Source organism: Aotus nancymaae, unplaced genomic scaffold (genome assembly GCF_030222135.1).
Source record: "Aotus nancymaae isolate 86718 unplaced genomic scaffold, 86718_ANA_hifiasm-v0.15.2.pri h1tg000022l_1, whole genome shotgun sequence".
Classification (NCBI taxonomy): domain Eukaryota; kingdom Metazoa; phylum Chordata; class Mammalia; order Primates; family Aotidae; genus Aotus; species Aotus nancymaae.
The window spans coordinates 2,138,160-2,157,198 of NW_026988435.1; the positions used below are offsets into that span (position 1 = coordinate 2,138,160).

At 40.8% G+C, this 19,039-nt stretch overlaps 1 protein-coding gene across 2 annotated transcripts in view; it reads right to left on the reverse strand.

Annotated features, from left to right (window-relative positions):
• Positions 1–16,659, reverse strand: part of CRYBG3 (crystallin beta-gamma domain containing 3) — a 133,597-nt gene extending 116,938 nt beyond the window's left edge. Inside the window, exon 1 of one of the 2 annotated variants that reach the window (XM_012474147.3) lies at positions 16,511–16,659. In XM_012474147.3, the coding sequence (XP_012329570.2) occupies positions 16,511–16,659 (149 nt within the window). The remainder of the gene's footprint in view (positions 1–16,510) is intronic. The other variant, XM_012474148.3, reaches the window with a different exon arrangement.
• Between the last annotated feature and the right edge of the window lie 2,380 nt (positions 16,660–19,039).

Genomic DNA, 19,039 nt, shown 5'->3' on the forward strand with positions numbered 1-19,039 from the left:
CATCATTTTATCTTCCCCCACTATTGTAAAACTTTGCTGGTTCCAGAGGCCTGGTCCACTCAGCAGCACCTTCCCTTCTACCTCAGCTTCATTAGGCCTTTCCTTCCTGGCATGTTCCTCCTCACACAGAGCCCACCCGACCCAATTCCTGTGATGAAGTCCTAAAATTACCCAGAATCCAGTCTCCCCTTGAAATGTGATCAAGTAATACCCTAGTCTTTCAGGTGAGACTTTCCCTTGGACTAAATTAAAAATAATGCATAACAGGACAGGATCTTCACCTATCCACTCAGGCTCCCACTGTCATAAGTAGTAAAATGCTTTGCAACAACTCAGAATGGACTTCTGTTTCAGACACAGCATCTTGAGGACAAAATGCACTTCAGTCAAAATGAACGTTTTTGGATCTGATTTTAATTTAATGTAAATTAAAAAGGTTCAGACCAGCTCTTATTAGATCTCTGCCAGATCTAAAATCCCACATTTCTGTGATCTACAACAGAAGGAAAGGTGGGAAAAGAAACAGGCAGACTAACCTTGAGCCTTTTCTGGTAAAAGATGAGAAAGACTATGGCCAAGAAATCAACTTAGATTAAAACTAGTATGTGGGCATTATAACCAAGAGGCAAAAATGTCTACTGTCCCTTATTTCAAAATTACTAAGGCTCCTTCTGGGCCTGTCGTCTATTCCCTTAGACTCCACCTCTCAGGCCTCATATAGGTCCTTAAATATGGCAAGGACTTCATCCCCACATCTTCCCAAAGGATCTGCTCTAGCCATGGGATCTACATTACCGTTGCGATATTGTTCTTAGAAACATAGCCTCACATGACAAGTTCTATAATTTTCTTCAATCAACGCTGTACTGCAGGTACATCATAGATTAAACTAACTTTTGTGCACTGGCCTGGAGCCCCATCCAGCAGGTCCAGCTGTGGGGGAAAAGATAGAGTTCCACACCAACGATCTGCAAGCCACCATCTGGAAAACTGTCCATTCACAAATGGTCTGCCAGCGATAGAGTGGTACTTGTACTTTTTTAATGGCTATTAACAGAATACAAAACAGGTGGTTATGGCACTATTTCTGGGCTTCAAATTAAAGGGTAACTAAAAGCTGCAATTTTAAGGCACTCAAACAGCATGTATTTTAGCCCAAACATCTGGCAATTGAATGATTTCAACTCTAGAGAAAAATCAGGATGAAAGAGGAAAGGTAGGAATGATTACGAGGCTCTATTGCTTCACAACTCCTTTTCTCCATAATGGCAGCCCTCTCCTATAATTTGTGTATCTACCTTGAGGCTGCTACGACACTCCTTTTCTCCATAATGGCAGCCCTCTCCTACAATTTGTGTATCTACCTTGAGGCTGCTTTATTTCCTGTCCCCCAACTCATGCCCCCAAAATAAGACCCATAATTACAGTTAAATCACAGGCTGCAGAGTGAGAATCTCAGTGTGTCTGAGGGTGCCTGAGCTGTCTACCACACGTGTTATGAGTGACTGCTCCATTTTTCCCAAGTTCTCCATCTACCTCATAACCTTCAGATTCCTGAATGTTTAACTCACCCCGCAAGATTCAATACCCTGAATCTTTTGCTGTGACGTGAACTCACAATAGTATTTTAGCTGCTTTCTAAAATAGAGCATTCATTCATGTATCATTCAACAAAGTGTCCTGAGGACAGGGCACTGGAGACACAAGACTGTGCTCTCCCAGAGCTGCTTGGAATCTAACCTTGGCTGACTTCTCCCCTCCAACTCAATCCTTCTTCCTCTGTAAATTCTTCCAGACACAGATAAACAGACAATATATGTGTGAATATAAAAACACATTTACACACACATATAAATATATGCCCAAGTGATACTTTCCAAAAGTAAACTCATCATTTCAACTCCTTACTATGAACTAACAACTCCTACCTCACCTGGACCCTGGCACTCCTCCCCATGTCACTAACACCCACTCCTCCTCTAACTGTGTCTCTGTCCCAGCTGGCATCTGTGCCACGTGATCATGCCCCAGGACCTTCTAACTGAATGTTCCCTCTGCCCAGAAAGTTCTTTAGTCAGACTTGTTCATGCCCCACTCCCAGATACCATCTGGGTCTTTGCTCAAATGCTACCCAACAGAGACACCTTCCGTGACCACCCTACCTGCACCTTATCCTGGACTTACAACTTCCATTATGTCCCATTCCCTCCACATTTTATTTTTACTTCAAAGCACATTATATATTAATTTATATAATTTATTTTCTGCCCTCCCCATTAGAATACAATCTATGTAAGTGGAGACACATTTAGATAAGCAAACAACTGAAAAGTGATGACACAACTAAGTTTTCCTAATAATTACATTTTAAATTATTTTTATAACATGTATGTACTATTGTCAAAAATGTTAGAGCACTGTTAAGTGGAAGAAATTCAAGTTTCAAACTCTTAAAGAAGAACTTTCATTTTTTATAAAAATATTTAGACATTAAGACATATATTTAGACACACCCATAGGAAATCATTTGAAAAAACGGTATATGTGTCTGGGAGCGTAGGGTTATGAGTGTGCTTTTGCTTTTTGATCCTCTTATAATTTTATATGTGTTTTGTAAAAGCAAATATTACTATCAAAAAGACAAAAAATACAAAGGAGCATAACTGATTAAAAAGAAAGCAAAAGCAAGTCAGTGCACAAAAGGCAAACAAATAACAAAATAAGAATACTGCAAATATTACCTAATGCTAATTCCTTTGTAACATAATATATGCAACATTGCCAAATAATATTTTCATTTGCCTACTTAGAATAATGAAACACCATCATTACAGTTCACATTTTCAGGTTTTACTGATAAAAAACACAATGCCATCCTTCCAGCCTGTGTATGCTCCTTTGTGCCTTGACAAGCAAGACAATAAAAGAGATCTTACATCTCACCTAATCTGTCCCCAGTTATTAAAACATCAAATTCAAAATATTTCATTCTTTGTCACAGAAGCATTGTAGTTACAACAAACTTAGGATCTGCCACAGAGGTAGAAACCACTTTTTGTATAAATTTTAATATGAAAGGTAAAAATTTCTAACATATCTTCTAAAAATTACATGACACAAATATTGGTGATACCACCCAAATACCATTTTCATGTCACTTCTCACATTGCCATTTGTGCTGTCTGTCATAAAGAACATATAAAATATTTTTCCTTAACTGTTTTCTATAAATACACTGGAGTCCATCTTAGAATTCTGCCTATTACAATGGATTATATTTTTGTTCCAACACGTTTCTTGAAATCAGCACTTAAAAGCATATCTGATTTTGTAAGTATGGAAGTGCTGCGGTTTGGATGTTTGTCCCATCCAAAGCTCATGTTGAGATTCAACCCCCAGTGTTGGAGGTAGGGCCCAATGGAAGGTGTTTGGGTCATTAGGGTGAATCCCTCAGGAATAGATTAATGCCCTCCTTTGGGTGGTGGTGAGTGCCTTTTCACTCTATTAGTTCCAGGAAAACTGGTTGTTAAAAAGAACCTGGCACCTCCTGACCCCTTGTTTCCTTTTGGAAACAGGATCCAATTGATCCTGTACCTTCCACCATGAGTGGAAACAGCCTGACACCTTCATCAGATGCAGATGCCCAATCTTAACATTCCAGCCATCAGAATCATGAGCCAAATAAATCCCTTTCTTTATAAACTACTCAGTCTCAGGTATTCCTTGATAGCACACAAAATAGACTATGACAGCAAAAACTGTTTTGTATCTTTTAGCATTTTTTTAAATTATATTTTAAGTTTTGGGGTACATGTGCAGAACGTGCAGGTTTGTTACATGGGTATACACGTGCCATGGTGGTTTGCTGCACCCAATCCCCCGTCACCTACATTAGGTATTTCTCCTAATGCTATCCCTCCCCTAGTCCCCTACCCTCCGACAGGACCGGAATATGATGTTCTCTTCCCTGTGTCCATGTGTTCTCGGTGTTCAACTCCCACTCAGGAGTGAGAACATGTGGTGTTTGGTTTTCTGTTCCTGTGTTTGCTGAGAATGATGGCTTCCAGCTTCATCCATGTCCCTGCAAAGGACATGAACTCATCCTTTCCACGGCTGCATAGTATTCCATGATATATATGTGCCAGGCTTTCTTTATCCAGTCTATCACTGATGAGCATCTCAGTTGGTTCCAAGTCTTTGCTATTGTGAATAGTGCTCCAAAAAACATATGTGTACATGTGTCTTTATAGAATAATTTATAATCTTTTGGGTATATACACAGTAATGGGATTGCTGGGTCAAATGGTATTTCTGGTTCTAGATTCTTGAGGAATCGCCACACTGTCTTCCACAATGGTTGAACTAATTTACACTCCCACCAACAGTATAAAAGCATTCCTATTTCTCCACATCCTCTCCAGTATCTGTTGTTTCCTGACTTTTTTATGATCACCATACTAACTGGCGTGAGATGGTATCTCACTGTGGTTTTGATCTGCATTTCTCTAATGACCAGTGATGAGCTTTTTTTCATAAATTTGTTGGCCACATAAATGTCTTCTTTTGAAATGTGTTTGTTCGTATCCTTTGCCCACTTTTTGATGGGATTGTTTTTTTCTTGTAAATTTGATTAAGTTTTCTGTAAATTCTGGATATTAGCCTTTTGTCAGATGGACAGACTGCAAAAATTTTCTCCCATTCTGTGGCTTGCTTGTTCACTCTGATGATAGTTTCTTTTGCTGTGTGGAAGCTCTTTAATTAGATCCCATTCATCAATTTTGGCTTTTGTTGCCACTGCTTTTGGTGTTTTAGTCATGAAGTCCTTTCTTATACCTATGTCTTGAATGGTATTGCCTAGGTTTTCTTCTAGGGTTTTTACGGTTTCAGGTCTTACATTTAAGTCTTTAATCCATCTTGAGTTAATTTTTGTATAAGGTATGAGGAAGGGGTCCAGTCTCAGTTTTCTGCATATGGCTAGCCAGTTTTTCCAACACCATTTATTAAAGAGGGAATCCTTTCCCCATTGCTTGTTTTTGTCAGGTATGTCAAAGATCAATGGCTGGAGATGTGTGGCAGTATTTCTGAGGCCTCTGGTTCTGTTCTATTGGTCTATATATATCTGTTTTGGTACCAGTACCATGCTGTTTTGGTTACTCTAGTCTTGTAGTATAGTTTGAAGTCAGGTAGCATGATGCCTCTAGCTTTGTTCTTTTGGCTTAGGACTGTCTTGGCTATATGGGCTTTTTTTTGGTTCCATACGAAATTTAAAGTAGTTTTTTTCTAATTCTGTGAAGAAAGTCAGGCCGGGCGCGGTGGCTCACGCCTGTAATCCTAGCACTTTGGGAGGCCAAGGTGGGTGGATCACCTGAGGTCAGGAGTTCAAGAAAGTCAATGTTTGCTTGATGGGGATGGCATTGAATCTATAAATTACTTTGGGCAGTATGGCCATTTTCACGATATTGATTCTTCCTATCTATGAGCAAGCAATTATTTCCTCATAGCCATCATTGAGAGGTTAGGTTATGGAGTTCAATTTGTACTCAAAGAATTAAAAAGTTTGCAACAATGATAATTGTAAAGCTTTTCTAGTTATTTCTAGCAAAACAGTATAGGTGAACACATGTTTAACTCTGTCCCATGGAAATGACAGTAAAACAATTAATAAGAAGAAATAAGCTACCAGGTTAAAAAAAAAAAGGAAAAACAGGATTCAGGACATACGAGATTTTTGAAGGGGAGAAACAGGCAGAAAAATAATTTAGAATAAATAAAACCTTTATCATTTCTTTGTGTTGAGAACATTTCAACTCTCTTGTAGCTATTTTGCAATATACTATTGTTAAGGCTAATTCCCCTACTGTGCTAACAGTGAAGTGCTAAACTGATGTGATAACCTAAAAATCCTGATTTGGCCATTACACATTGTATGAATGTAACAGAATATCACATATACTCACATTTCACAAATATGTACAATAATTATGCATCAATAATCTTTTTACAAAAAAGAATAGATAAAAACTCAGGAACCCATATCCCAAAATATGGTGCTTAGACATGCTGAACTGAGCAGCCTCAAGGTCTCTCTGAACTCCACCCGTCTTTTGTCTTTGATCTTCTGTCTCTCCCAAAGCACAGAATGAAGTTCTGTTTTCTGAAGTTCTCTTGTCTGCTAAAGTTTGGACCCATCAAACAAGAAAACAATTACCTCTAGTCCCTTCCCTGAGTTTTCTTTAATTAAACTCATGTTACAGGAAGAAAGACCGACGTCTATCATAACAACTGGACAGATTTCTGTCATAAACCACTGTCTGCTCTATGAGCCCAAGAGACTTTGTCCCAGTCCTCTATTACGTTCTGCAAGCCCACTGAGTTCCCATAAAAATCATTTACTATTCCCCTAAAATCATCCACTTTCCTCTCTCCTAAGATGTAGGGTATATAAGCATCTGTACCCTACTGGAATATTTGGTAATCACTCTGTGATTTTTCCCCCTGCGTGTTAATAAATTTCTATGTCATTTCTCCTGTTAATCTGCTTTTCATTAGTGAACTATCAAAAGGCAAAGGGGAGGATTTTTCCCTTGCATCTACATATGCATGTAACAAAATATCACATTATGCTATTAATATGCAAATTATTATAATCAATAAAGTTTTTAAAAATAGATAAAACTGCCATGCATAGCATTCAGAAGAAACTATCATTTCAATTTATCCTAACACAACTCCAGAAAAATCTCAAAGACTGTGAGGCCCAAGGAAGAAGATGAGGCACATGGCTGGAAATGAAGACTAGCTGAAATTCTGATAGCCCCTACCACAACTCACATCCCCAAATTATAACATTTGGTTGGAGCCTAGAAATGTTTAAAAAGAGAAGCCTCCAGACTCTGGAATACCAGGAATGATAGTATAGAAAGCACAGACTACATAAAGGGAGCTTGCACCAAACTCTCCATTCTAAACAGTAAGATGTAAGCCTCTCAAGTGAAAGAGCCAGCCAACTGTCCAGCAAAATGAATTTAAAAGGCACTGTGCAAGGTTCATTACTGTGCATTTGCAGAGTCTACATTGAAAAGAGATTTCAAAATTCTCAAAATTCACAAAGAAAAAACAAATCACAGAAATAGGTCCAGAAATCAGACTAGCCTCAGATTTCTCAACAACCCAGAATTAAAGAAAACACTAATATAGAAATGTCTTCAGAAATCTAAATGCAAGTAATTTTCACTCTATAAATTTACACACAAACAATCATTTACTAGAGTAGGAAGGTGTTTTCAGAAGGGCAAAGACTAAAAAAATTTTATCTAATATGCACCCTTTCTTGTTGGATATATGCCAACAAAAGGGGTAATTAACCAAGAAAGAGAAATACATGAGGTCCAAAAATAGGTGCTCTCACATAGGTCTGAGTAGTAAAGATCAATGCATTAACCTTGGGTACTATTAGGCGATACAAATTACAGGAAGACACAGAGACTAAGAGAAAGGTCTTGGAAGGCATAGAAGTAAACTGGTAGATGTGATTTAATGATGTAGAAAAAAGCACTGAAAGTGGTTTTATAAATGTGTTTGTGCATCCTAGACACAGCAGCAATAAGAAAATGAAAAACAAGGTAATTTACTCCAAGAAAAACAAAAGATCACACAAAGAGAGTAACCATAGTACAGCACTTGGCTTAGCAGAAAACAACAGGGACATATTCATAAAAATCTACAGGTTGATTTAATCTTCCAATTATAATGAGTATTATGGCTGGATGAGTAATGAGATGTGGAAGGGTATAAAATACCTAAGTGCTCATCTACCATAACCAGAAGTCAATATTTATTCTCCAAAGTTTATAAATCAAGAACAGAAAAGCATTACTTAGACACATGTTCCAGAAGAAACAGCTTAAATGAGATTAAAAGTTTCCTCTGAGTGCCTCAAGCATGGGCTCACATCTGTTAAATGCTCCTACAGTCCCCTATATGTTACCTGGGTACTTATTTCAAGAGAGAAGAAAGACTTGTGCAATGTCTGCCTTCCCCACACAACTGCATGAGTGCTTTGAGACAAAGGCAGTGCTGCACTTTGTTAACTGCTGGATTTTCAGGACCTAGCCTGGTGCTTGACACAGTGACACTAAATTAATCCTTTTGAAACACAGGTGAAGCTTTCAAATCAAGTGACCAAAATGTTAGGATCACATGGAGGAATTCACTAAAGCATTTTCATATGTGACTTTTTCAATAAAACATAAATATTTCTAATTTGTAAGGCATATCAATGTTGTACACACCTAATAGCCCATGGAGGTTTGGCGGGTATACTAAAGCTGAGAGAGACCTTAGAGATGAAAACCAACTCCCTTGATTTACCACTGAAGACGCTGAGGTTGATAACCGGTCCTGAGTCATACTGGAGAGGTCAAGGTGGATGCAGGTGACCACATAAAAGTGAGTTATATTTATATATTTGTGGCTGTGTCAACTCCACCCAGTTTCACATTAGAGATTAATAATATAGAAAAGCCTCACTCCTACTTGTACAAAGTGTCAAAATATCAAATTATTCTGCATTACAAAAACTACTTCTATTTATTTATATTCTTAACTGAAACTTTTCTCACTTGAATAAGTTGATGTAGTATATTCTCTCTTTGGAGGATTTCTGGCAACACAGGATCATAAATTCTCTGGTTTTCTTTTCCTTCTTTTAGCCACAGATATTCAACAGATTTTAATCCAATATTTTTCTTACTTTATGAAATAGGTAATGCACATAATTTTTAAGTGTACAAAGGCACACAATTGTCTTCCTCCTGCTTCTCATCCCTTCATTCAGTTCCCCATAACCCCAAAGTAAGTTATCCAAAACAAGTAATAGATTTATTTCAAATACCCCCACTTCTGTGTATACAAATGGGGCATACTATACACAATTAGTTGTAGCTTAATTTTTTTTTTTTTTTAATGAAGTTTCACTCTTGTTGCATAGGCTGGAGTGCAATGGCACAATCTTGGCTCATTGCGACCTCTGCCTCCAAGGTTCAAGCAATTCTCCTGCCTCAGTCTCTGGAGTAGCTGGGATTACAGGCATGCACCACCACACCCGGCTAATTTTTTTGTATTATTAGCAGAGATGGAATTTCACCATGTTGGTCAGGCTGGTTCCAAACTCCTGACCTCAGGTGATCCACTGCCTCGGCCTCCCAAAGTGCTGGGACTACAGACATGAGCCAGACTTTTTTTTTTTTTTTTTTTTTACTTGGAGATATTTTCTTATCAGCACATAAAAAGCTTTCCAATTCTTTTTGGTAGCTATATGATATTTTACTCTATGGATGTACTATGACTTATCAGTCCACACTGATGGCATTCTACTCTATTTTTCATCTTTTGCTATTAAAACAATGCTGTAATGACTAACTTCTATAGGCAACTTTTGGCCTGTCTGCAAACTGTACATGTTCAGTGGAATTCCTAGAGGAGAAATGCTGAGTATGTGGATCTGCAATATTGATAGATCCTGTCAAATTTCTCTCCAAAGTGGTATATCAATTTACATTTCCACCAGCAGTACATGAGAGTTCCAGCTTCCTCACATCAAACTGGAGTTTTACTTATCAAATAGGTGAAATACGGCATCTTGCTATAGTTTCCATTTGAAACTCTCTTTTGAAGGAGACTGCCCCTTTTTTAATATTTAAATAAAAATCTATAATCTGCACATGTGTATACATTTCTTTTCCTCTCCCGACTGACAGGAGTATAATTCTTGATTGTCCATAGCCCTCACCCAGTCCATCTGGGCTGATGTCCAGCTGCATGCCATTGTCTTTTATTTCCATTGCAAACAATTTTCTAAGGGCAGGCTTCTTTTACGGGTCTTCCCAAGTTAAGCAGAGGAAACTGTCACATAATGCTGTAGGCTTTGAATTCAGGAAGGAAAACTTGACCCCTGACTCTCCCACCAATATAGTAAGACTTCTGATTAGCTACTGAACCTCCTAAAGCCTTAAATAGCTGTAAAAGAGAGTGAAGATACCTCTCTCATACATTTGCTCTGAGGATTAAGTGAATTTATATTTTTCAAGTCCCAAGCTCAGGGCTTGGATCTGAGCCTTAATAGTAGTTTGGTTTTGTCATCGTTAATTGATTAGGAAAAAAGAAAACAAACACACACACTTGGTTAAGCAGTTGTTTCAGTGCTTCAGTATACTTCCACTTAAAAACTCCTAGGAGTTAAGCATTCAGGGACAATCCTGCTGGATGGAGTTGTACCACTACTCGGCCACGTACAACTGCCAAATAAACGCTAAGAATGACATTACTGGTTGTAAAACTTTGATTTGTTCTCTAACAACATCAAGCCATTTTGTGTAAGCACTGCCACTTATTTGGAATGTTGATTCTTAAAAGGATGCACTTTTATGCCTCTAACTAGGACTTGCAAAGCCTGTGGGGTCAAGGAGGAAAACAAAAGGAACCAAGGAACAGCACTTCCATTCACCCTGAAGGTGCAGTTACTATCCCATTTCCCCACTATGCTGGCTTGGCAAAGGACACTAAGCAAATCATGCTCAGAGAAAAGTTAATGATGTGAGAACATATTTTGAGAGTCCAATTAAAGTTCTCATACAATGTATGACATTTGTGAAACATTATGCTCTGAACGAACCAAGTCGCACACTCCAAAGACATGTTTGGTTTATACTAAGTTCATATTAAGAACAGAGCTGTACACTTTTAACTCCTCTATTAATTTTTAAATTCTATGAAAGCAGATTTGGTCATTTACTTTTATATGAACACTGCTTTGCACCATATGGTACACACAGCAGCCACTCTAACTTATGGATTGAACAGACTCAAAATAAGTATTACTTCTTTAACTTTTACTTCATGCTGATTCCCTCTTTTCAGCATATAGCCTAGATTATTTTCCTTAATTTTACAACCACCTACAGTTTGTTACTATCATTTTATTTAATAATTGGTAACTAACATTTCTTAATTGTGGGCTTTGGAGTATTGCGTCAGAACTTTGGATAGAAAATATTTTGTCTTGAGGGAATATTTTCTCGTACTTTACAAAACTTGCTATTACCCTCTTTACACATTTTCCACTGTGATAAGTAAAAAAAACTTAAAAATGTTATAACTGTCAATAAAATTAGAAGTTCTGATTGCATAAATCTACTGCAGGTCAATTTGTGATACCCTTGCAACTGTAACACATTCAGAACATACAACTGAGTCCATTTCCAATGAATGTTCACAGCAAAAAATAGAATTCCCAAATTAGCCATCTGGTAGACACCCTATTTAACCCAAGAGATGGAAATCACTTTAAAAAGGCAGACTTTGATACCCTACAACAGGCTATATTTTGACTCTGCTGCCAAGAGTAGGCGTTTGCCTTGAATTAACCTAGAGGAGCAGAGGTGAACAAGATTCTGACCAAATACAGACCCCTGAAGACTTCCAGAATCCTCCCATCGTCTTCACTACAGAAGGCATGAACTGCTGATGTGGCACAGGTATCTCCTATCCAACTAAAGTAGTTACCAATTATTTTCCAATGTGCTTCAAATCAATACAAATGCAATCATCATGACAATTTAGAAACAAAGCTTCCTTTCCTCACATTGCTGATGTTGTGGTCAACACCGGTAGTTTCACCTGAAGGCCAACTGCTCTCCCATGCTGGTCATCAGAAGTATTACTGCCATTTCTGACAGTACAGAGTACCTCCTACACCACAGCTCATTAGCATCCTGGCCCCACCCATTCAACACTCCCAGCTACAGTGACAAGCAAAAACAACCTTCCCCAGGTTTCTAAATGCCCACTTGAAGAGAGGGGAGGGTATCGCCCCTAGCTGAAAGTCACTGACAAGTGCTTTAATGCTCTGATCAACAAACAGAGTCACTCCACACCTGAACTAAGTAAAGGGGACACAAAGATGAAGACACAGTCCCTGCCCTTGGGCCTAGTAATCCTGTCTCACCTTCTTTCCATCAATGACACTGTATTTGGTCAAAGTAACAGCCAAAAGAAATATACCTGAAATGTGCCACACTGTCACCCATTCTATAACAGAGTAAGGAACAGTCTAATTGCCTCACATATTCAAATATGTGTTGAAGGAGCAGAGTTCAGAAGGGTGGTGGACAAGATGGTACCACAAAGGGAACCAGAGCTTTAGAGTCCATTAGAGAGACCTAAGTTGAAATGTCCCCTCTCATCTCCTCTCATGATTTTGGGTAAATCAGTCTCCACTGGGAGTGGTACCACTCTCCCTCCTACCAACTAGGTGGAGGAGTTTTCAGTTATCCCAATAACCAGAGGATGCTACTTGGCAATTAGTGAGGAGAATCATGGATACCAAACATCCTGCAAAGGACAAAAGAGTCCAGTCCATCTTGCAAAGGACAAAAGATTCCAGTTCAAAGAACTGTTCCACTCAAAACACCCATCACTGAGCACTCTCTCAAATTCAGTGTCTTCAGTAGTCAGATGGTAATAAGTGGACCAACCTCTCACACTGTGTGAGGTTTAAATGATATGTTGCAAGTAAAAGTACCCAGCCCAGGAGTAAGTGCACAGTCAGCCCTCGATAAACACTGTTCTCATCTTACCATCTCTCTTCACAGTTACAAACACTGCACAGAACTCATTTTAAACAGGTCCATCATGCATGATACAGCCAAGAAACAAAGTTGAGCAATCATTTTCTCAAAGCAGATAAAATAAGGCAGGAATTCCTCCAAGTTTCATAATTCAGCAATATCTGTATAATAAGCTTTTGCAGAAATTCTCTGAACTTTAAATCTAGAGCCAAACCCTTTGTCTAGAGACCTTTATGACCCAGTTCCAACCTGACTTTCTTACTGCTCCTTCCACTCTGTCTCCTTAATGTATATAGTCCCTAACAGATCATAAACCTCCAGCAGGCCTTTGCTCAGTCTGGAATACCTGTTCCCTATTCTCTCTCTTCCTGAGTTCTCTTTGTATAGAAACATCACCAATTCTTTGAAGACCCAGTTAAAATTATCTCTACCACAAAGCCCTCCCTGGTCTCCCCTATCACTTCTAATGAGTCCATTCCTTGTATACTCATACACTGGGCTTAACACTGCAACAGTGATTCTCAAACTGGGATCCACAGAACTCTGGGAGTTCCTGAGTTTTCTATGAAAACTTCAATTGCAGTTTTCCTTTTTATATCATCTAAAATAAATTAATATAAGCATTTCCTGGAAATGGTCAACCACCTAATATGAGTATTACCAAGCAATTTGAGTGCCCACATCTAAGTTGGGATATACAATAGTGTTGATGCTAATAGGCTTTCTTTAATTGTGAAAGATTGAGATCATAACAGCAACAAAGAATACATAATGAGGTGTTCTCACCAAGTGAAGCCCATATAACTCACACACACCATAAACACAAAGATTTTCCTATCGTTTAAAACAGCAAAACATTGGAAGACCTATTATAAGGGCATAGCAACTCCCCAAAGTCCTGGCGTTTGTCCCAATATGCATTTGTGAGTAGCCAAACAACCACTGTCAGGATGTTGTAAATTTGACTTTTACAGGTTTAGTAATTATGTTTTAGTTTATTTTTTAATTTTGTTCTTAAGAAACTCCTAAGGAATTTCATTTTTAAGGAACTTATGTCTTGTTTTATATTTGTACAGAAGTTACATTAAAAAATTTATGTAAATCAACACTGGGATGCAATAGGAGACTTCAAAACACAGGTTTTAGAGAATGCATTTCATTTCAAATACATCGAAAAGCCAGGATGCAGGCAGTCATCTTTATTATATGTTCAGAGTTGCAGGCACGTTTCATACATGTTCACTGACTGAAAAGTAGTTATGTAACTTTCAGTACGTTTCCTTAACCCTGTTTTGTTTTTTTTTTGTTTTTTTTTTTTGAGACGGAGTTTCGCTCTTGTTACCCAAGCTGGAGTGCAATGGCGCGATCTAGGCTCACCGCAACCTCCGCCTCCTGGGTTCAGGCAATTCTCCTGCCTCAGCCTCCTCAGTAGCTGGGATTACAGGCACACGCCACCATGCCCAGCTAATTTTTTTTTGTATTTTTAGTAGACACGGGGTTTCACCATGTTGACCAGGATGGTCTCGATCTCTTGACCTCGTGATCCACCCGCCTCGGCCTCCCAAAGTGCTGGGATTACAGGCGTGAGCCACCGCGCCCGGCCAACCCTGTTTTTTTTTTAACAGATGGGGATACTGAGAATATAGGTTTGATCAACGATCATGTTTAAGAATATTATTCCAAGTACTCTGTAAACTGTAAAATCCAAGACATATGACAGGGATTCATATTAATGTTTTCAAGTGGCCTTCTTGGCTTTCTATAGCTCCTAGAGAAAGAATCCCTTTTCTCACTCCTTATGTCTCTACCATACCAACCCCGTCTGTCTGCTGCACTCACTCGTCTTCATCTAAAATCACCACTACAGGAGGTAAACCCAGCTCTCATAATGACAAAAGTTTTTATGCTCACAAAGAGAAACAGTCAAAATACCCTCTCATTTTGAAATAAGATCACAGTGACAAATTGCAATTCTGTTTTCAATCTTGTTAACATCAGGGTGTGTGTTACTGGGACATTCAGTTCTACAAAGCGTTTCCATTTGTGCCATTAAACTTTCAATAAAGGCTTTGTCTTTGTTTATGCCCTTGAAATGAAAGATTTAAACTCATTTAAAACAGTAAAACACCCACACAAAGGATTATCTGCTATCCTCCTAACATCTGGCAAGTTCCAAAAAAGATGAGAACAAAATTAGTGTTGATATAAGCACAATTAAAATCTTCATTGTTGAAAAGCCACAATGTGTGCCAATCTGGAGATGATGAGAATAGAGAAGTGGTAGGTGGACAAGGAACTAGCTGCTGGAGTGGTCAGTAAAGAAATTAGAACTGTCTTGAAATTAGAAGTGCCTTAAAGAAATTACGAAGTTAGAAGGGCCTAAAAGAAATTCGAAGTGCCTTAAAAAGCCAAAATAGGGCAGAGAGGCAAGCAGGATTTCAGGCCATTAATGACATGACCCTGAAACTGACCTGCTTACTCCTTTCTGACACTGACTCTCAAGTTCCCAACTTTGCTGCCTACTTGGGATTTCCTTGCAAACTGCGTTCATATTATGCAAGACTGTTAGTGTTGTTACGGTGGTAGCAGGCACCACAGGCTGTCTGCCCACACCAGAACTAGCTGACACCCTGGATGAGATCTGTCAGACTTCAAAACTATTTTTAACTACAGTGTAACTTTGAATTTTAAACTCTCAACAGTCAGAACAATAATAGCTGAAACATCCCAGGAGAATAACCACTCAATTATCGTAGGAGCTTTCTTGGAAACATGTGGTATGTTATTAACAGAAGGTCATAATGAAAATGTTTCACAAGCGGGGAAATTGAGGAACACACAACTAAAATCACATCACAAAATCTGAATACTAATGGAACTGGTTCACTCTCAGTTCTGTTTCCTATCCATTTTTTTTTCAGCCCACCAGGAATTCTTGAGTCCAAAGTAAACATGGCTTTTGGAGTGTGTCCTTCCAATGACAATGGTCATTCTACTGCAATCTAGGGGAGGAGATAATGTAAGCCTCTCATAAGTTTAAGAAAGCGAGCCACATTTCACTTAACCGCTCTTTTTCCTTCATGGGGGATGAAAAGACTCAGAAATAGGCATTTAAATGAGGTATGTCTAAAAACCTTTGATTTTTGAATCTGGGAAAGTGAAGGAAAGATAAATATATTACAGAGAAAGGGCACCCTTTGATTATTGAAACCAAGACAGCTGGAAACCTGAGTTCTACAATCTGTCTGGGAACTTGAGGCAGATGTTTCTAGGAGAGGCGAGAGATAAAGAATGGTGGCGTCATTCACATGTCCAGTCTACTTCGGTCAAAGTCTTGGGAACTCATTCTCACAATTCCTTTTAAAAATCATTTTGAGAAAATGGAAATAAGATGGTAAAATACCAGCTGAGGCGGAGACGCCCCAAAGCTTTGCCTTTTCCACTCTTGCCCCGATCTCCTCCCACAGCAGCGGTGCTGGGATCGCGCCCTCGTTCCCCTGGCTGACGGCTCCGCTCGGCTCCAAGTGTTTCCCATTACTGCAGGCGGGACGCCGGGGGAGTCGCTTTTGCCACAGAACTTGGAGAGCAGGGAGCGTGTGTGGAACTGGAACCCGATCGCGTCCGGGGAGGGGAAGGTGGGAAAGGAAGAGCGCGGGGCGAGGCGGGGGGATCGGGGGATACGCGTCCGGCCGCCGGACAGGAACTTCACCCCGAGTTAACCTGCAGAGGAGAGGCGAGCGACAAGCACGGGAACTTGGCGAGGAGGAGGAAACTTTAGCAATGGAGGAAGGAGAACAGAAAGCGGCGAGCGAACTGCAGCCTGGCCGGGAGCCCCAGGCCCGCGAGTGCACGCAGGGCCCCCCAACCCCCTCCGCGACTCCCACCTGGCAGCGGGCCGGCCTGGAGCGGGAGGCTGACCGGCCCCCAGCCTCTCCTCCTCTTCCTCTTCCTTGTCCCGGGAAGGGCTTCGGGGAGCGAAGAACCGGGAGAAGCTGTGCCAGGGGGCGCTGCCCCTCCTCCGGCCGCTGGACATTTCCCGAGGGGGCGCTGGCCCGGGGCCGTCTGCTGGGAACGGCCTAGGTGGTGCCTGGTGCCTGGGGCCCGGCCGGGCGCCGCGGGATGCGGCGAGGGCAGAGCGACTCGGCGCGAGCTGCCGGCGCGGCTCAGTCCCTCCCGGGCAGGAGAAGCGCGGGCGCGAGGCGCTCCTCGCGCGGCAGCTCCTCCTCCCGCCCGCGCCCGGCGCGGCCCGCCCCGCCCCCAGGAGGAGCCAGCGGCCGCGGCCCCGCCCTGAGCCAGGCGCTGCAGCCACCGCCGGGGCGCGAGGGGTGCCCCGAAGGCGCCGGCCTGAGCGCTGAGGGGAGTCGCTCTGCGCTCCACGCTAGGCTCGGGCTTCCGGCTCGAACGGGTTCAGGCTGCAGCCTGTTGGGCTTTGCCTTCAATTACTTTCTGTGACCTCTGCGTTTTCCATCCTGTAGTCAGAGCACGGAAACAGTTTTCAGACTTTGAAAAAGGTTTACATGAACTAAAGTTTGTGAAAACACTTGGCAAACGGCGGTGCCGGGGCGCCCCGGACTGCCTGGGAGCTAAGGAACAGCCACCGCGGAGACAGCTCCAGCCGGGAGGGGGAAAGCCGCGTTGCCCAGGACTGGGCCACGGAGCGGGAAGGGGGTACCTGTCAGGCGGTCACCAGCGCCCGGCGCCTGCCGCTGGCTTTCCGTGGCGTGACTTTCCCTAACCGCGCTGTGCTTCAGACCTCTCACACTCCAAGCTATGTACTTCTCTGCGAACTCTTTCAAAAACGGCACTGATGAAAAAGAATGGTTTCAGGCTTGTCAATGCTGAAACATATTTTGCAGTCGTTACACAGATGCCTCTAAAATCTGGAAACCAAAGGGTCCTTAAGACTTGTTTTAAGTCTAAGTACAATAGTACGGATTTTTCTTAGTTTTTGATACCCTAGCAGCTAATACAGGAAATACTGAGAGGCCCCGTCACCCAAGGTGTTTTGATTTTGTTTGAAGGCGAGCTGCCCCTGGGGTGGACATCAAGGAAGTGATACGGCGTTTGTTCATTAATAAATGTATACAAGTAAATGAGATAAAAATGAAATGTCCACAGGAGAGGGGAACCTCCTTGGAGTAATCTCCCCTCTGGCTGCTGGAGGAGAAGGTTGCGCAGGATTAGACGCCTATCTATAAGCCTCCAGGCTTTCCACACCTGCTGGACGCTACTGAGCCTCCCTGCCACCCCAGGCTGCCTCCCAGAAGCCCTCCAGCTCCTACTGACTGCAACAGAGCCCAGGCACTCACTCTCATTTGTTCTGGCAGGATTTAACCCATTAAAGTTCAGTAAGCCCGGTTTCCATCAATCAGGTTCAACTCAGACTATCCCTCAAGATTAATCCTTTTTTACTCCTTGGTAAATTGTTCCTACTTCTCTGTGACTCTAGTCTGAGAAAATAGAAAAAAACTAAGATAATACACTAGAATAAGACAAGTTCCCAATTCTAGCTTTATTATTTTAGGAGGGAATCTCCATTGAAGACTCACTTACCAAAAAGCCCAAAGAGAATAATAAAGAAAACTGTTTCTTCCAGCTAGAGGGCCCAAATGATAATTTGTCTTCCCATAGTATTGTTAAATGACTCATATTTGTCCTCCACCTGTACTGTGATCGAACCAGGCCCCAGTGCCTACCCAGAGGATACATCGTTCAGGAAGTTTTTCTTGGGACAAAAATGGGTGGAAGCCAGTAGGATTTAATTAATGAATTATGGTTTTAACTAATAATATATCTAACAATACTCTGATCTCCACTCGGTGGCAGAACAAAGCACTTAAATGAATGTTAAATACAAATAGTACCATGCCTAGACTAAGGCAAACTGCACCTATGAAAAAATAGCTGAAAGCCATAAGACAATGGCCATTGAATTTTCCTTCACTTGCTTCCTGAGCACTTATTAGTTTTCTATACGTTCTACAAAAGTATACATTTTAATGTGATTAAGTAAAGACCACAATCTCTTTCCATGTAGATTTTCCACTTAGATTTTCTTTTCCATTTAAGAGTTATGGAGAGCATCTGGGAATCTGCTGGGGAATTTCAGTTGGGAATATATTTAGTTTGGACTTAGTGGGATACATTTATGTGGTTTTCAGCCTCTCCAAAGTATAGTTATTTCTTAAATTCCAATTTGTCCATAGTGCAGCTCACTAAGCATCATACCCAAGATGCAGAGCCAGAGGACTTACATTCTATGGTCTCCGACACTGAAAATATGTGGGTAATAGAGGTGAGATAAGATGTGAAAGATACAGCAGCACTAGGTGGCATGTGGAAAATTATTCCAGGCATAAGAAGACAAAGTTTTAACAGGAAGAATTACCTCCAATTGATATAATTTCGGTCAT